The sequence below is a fragment of the Trichechus manatus genome, unplaced genomic scaffold, assembly GCF_000243295.1.
Source record: "Trichechus manatus latirostris isolate Lorelei unplaced genomic scaffold, TriManLat1.0 scaffold00049, whole genome shotgun sequence".
In the NCBI taxonomy this organism is placed as follows: domain Eukaryota; kingdom Metazoa; phylum Chordata; class Mammalia; order Sirenia; family Trichechidae; genus Trichechus; species Trichechus manatus.
In genome coordinates this window covers 1,041,211-1,043,013 of record NW_004443985.1, presented here as the reverse complement: position 1 = coordinate 1,043,013, position 1,803 = coordinate 1,041,211, and the positions used below count along the sequence as shown (strand labels likewise).

The 1,803-nt window shown below is 47.4% G+C and overlaps 1 protein-coding gene across 1 annotated transcript in view; it reads left to right on the top strand.

The window, feature by feature from the left end:
• Positions 1-1,803, top strand: part of TTC21A (tetratricopeptide repeat domain 21A) — a 49,051-nt gene that overhangs the window by 21,954 nt on the left and 25,294 nt on the right. Inside the window, 1 exon segment of the mRNA XM_004377387.2 lies at positions 1,680-1,764. Coding sequence (XP_004377444.1) covers positions 1,680-1,764 — 85 coding nt within the window.

Sequence of the window (1,803 nt, the reverse complement as noted above, 5' to 3'; positions counted from 1 at the left end):
AGAAGTTCCCTACAAAGAACAGAATATAGAAAACTCCGTAGTATGATCAGAGCCCTGGTGGCACAGTGGTTAAGAGCTCAGCTGCTCACCAAAAGATCAGCAGTTCGAATTCACCAGCAGCTCCTTGGAAACCCTGCGGGGCAGTTCTGCTCCGTCCTGTAGGGTCGCTGTGAGTCAGAACCGATTCGACGGCACCTAACAACAACAACATAGTATGATCAGAGGATGCATCTTCACAAGGACGCTTCATTGAATTTGAGGTCCCCTTTCCATCTTGCAGCTGCAGACTGCCCCCCATTGCCTCTCTGGCTGCTTCCAGACCATGGTATCATGGTCATGACTGTGGTAGATGGGATATGAATCGGCTTCTGTAACAAAAATACCCCCGAAATACATGGCCTGAACAACACAGAAGATTATTCTTGTCTCGGGTGGAAGTTTGAGTGGCAGCCCAGGGCTGGAATGGCTGCTTAATTCTGTAGGGTCCCAGGCCTCTTTTGTCTTAGTGTTCTGTAATTTCTAGGATGCTGCTCACATGATCCACATTCCAGCCAGCAGGAAGAAGCAAAGAGCAGAAATGGAGGGCATGTTTTATTTTAGGGGCGCAATTGGATATCACACACATCACTTTCACTTACATCCTCTTGGCCAGAACTTAGTCACAGGGCTATACCTAAGCTGCAAGGGAGGCTGGGAAATGTGGTCTTTATTCTCTTCGTTCTGGGCAGCCATGTGCCCAACTAATTTGGGAATTCTGTTATTAAAAGGGAGCCCTGGGGGTGCAGTGGTCAAGAGCTCAGCTGCTAACCAAAAGATTGGCAGTTTGAATCCACCAGCTGCTCCTTGGAAACCCTATGGGGCAGTTCTGCTCTGTCCTGTAAGGTCGCTATGAGTCGGAATTGACTCAGCAGCAACGGATTTGGTTTTTGGTTTTATTATTAAAAGAAAGGAGCTCCGGTAGCGCAACGGTTGGTTAAGCACTTGGCTGCTAATTGACATGGTGGTGGTTCAAACCCATCCAGTGGCTCCAAAGAACAAAGACCTCTCTATCTGCTCCTGTAGAGATTACAGCCTTGAAAACCCTACTCTGTCCTATAGGGTCGCTATGAGTCAGAATCGACTCAATGGCAGTGGGTTTGGTTTTTGGTTTTGTTATTGAAAGAAAGGAGTCCTGGGCAAGGAGGAGAAGGCAGGAGGGGTCAGGAAAGCTGGACGAATGGAAATGGGGAACCCAGGATCAAGAAGGGGAGAGTGTTGACACGTTGCAGGGTTGGCAACCAGTGTCCCAAAACAATATGTGTATTTTGCTTTGTAAACCTTCATCTAAAGCACAGTATATATAAATGTATACATATATACATATATATGTACATACGTACGTAGACATGTATATCCGTATCCATAAAACAGAGGAACCCTGGTGGCACAATTGTTAAGCACTTGGCTGCTTGAAAGGCTGGTGGTTCGAACCCGCCCAACAGCTCTGCATGACATAGACCTGGCGATCTGCTCCTGTAAAGATTACAGCCCAGAAAACCCTATGGGGCAGTTCTAGTCTGTCACAGCAAACAGCAGCATTATTAAAAGAAGGGAGAATGGGTATTGGAAGACACACAGCAGTTGTTGCCATACCAGCCTGTCAATGCTCGCAATTCACATGGCTCCTCTTCCTGTTTCAGAATCCTAGAAAAAGATGAAGGCAATATCGACGCCCACCAGATTCTAGCTGTGCACGAGCTTGCGAGGGACGGCAACCTGACCAAAGTAAGTTCAAGACACGCAAGCTGAGCCTTGAGCAAGCGG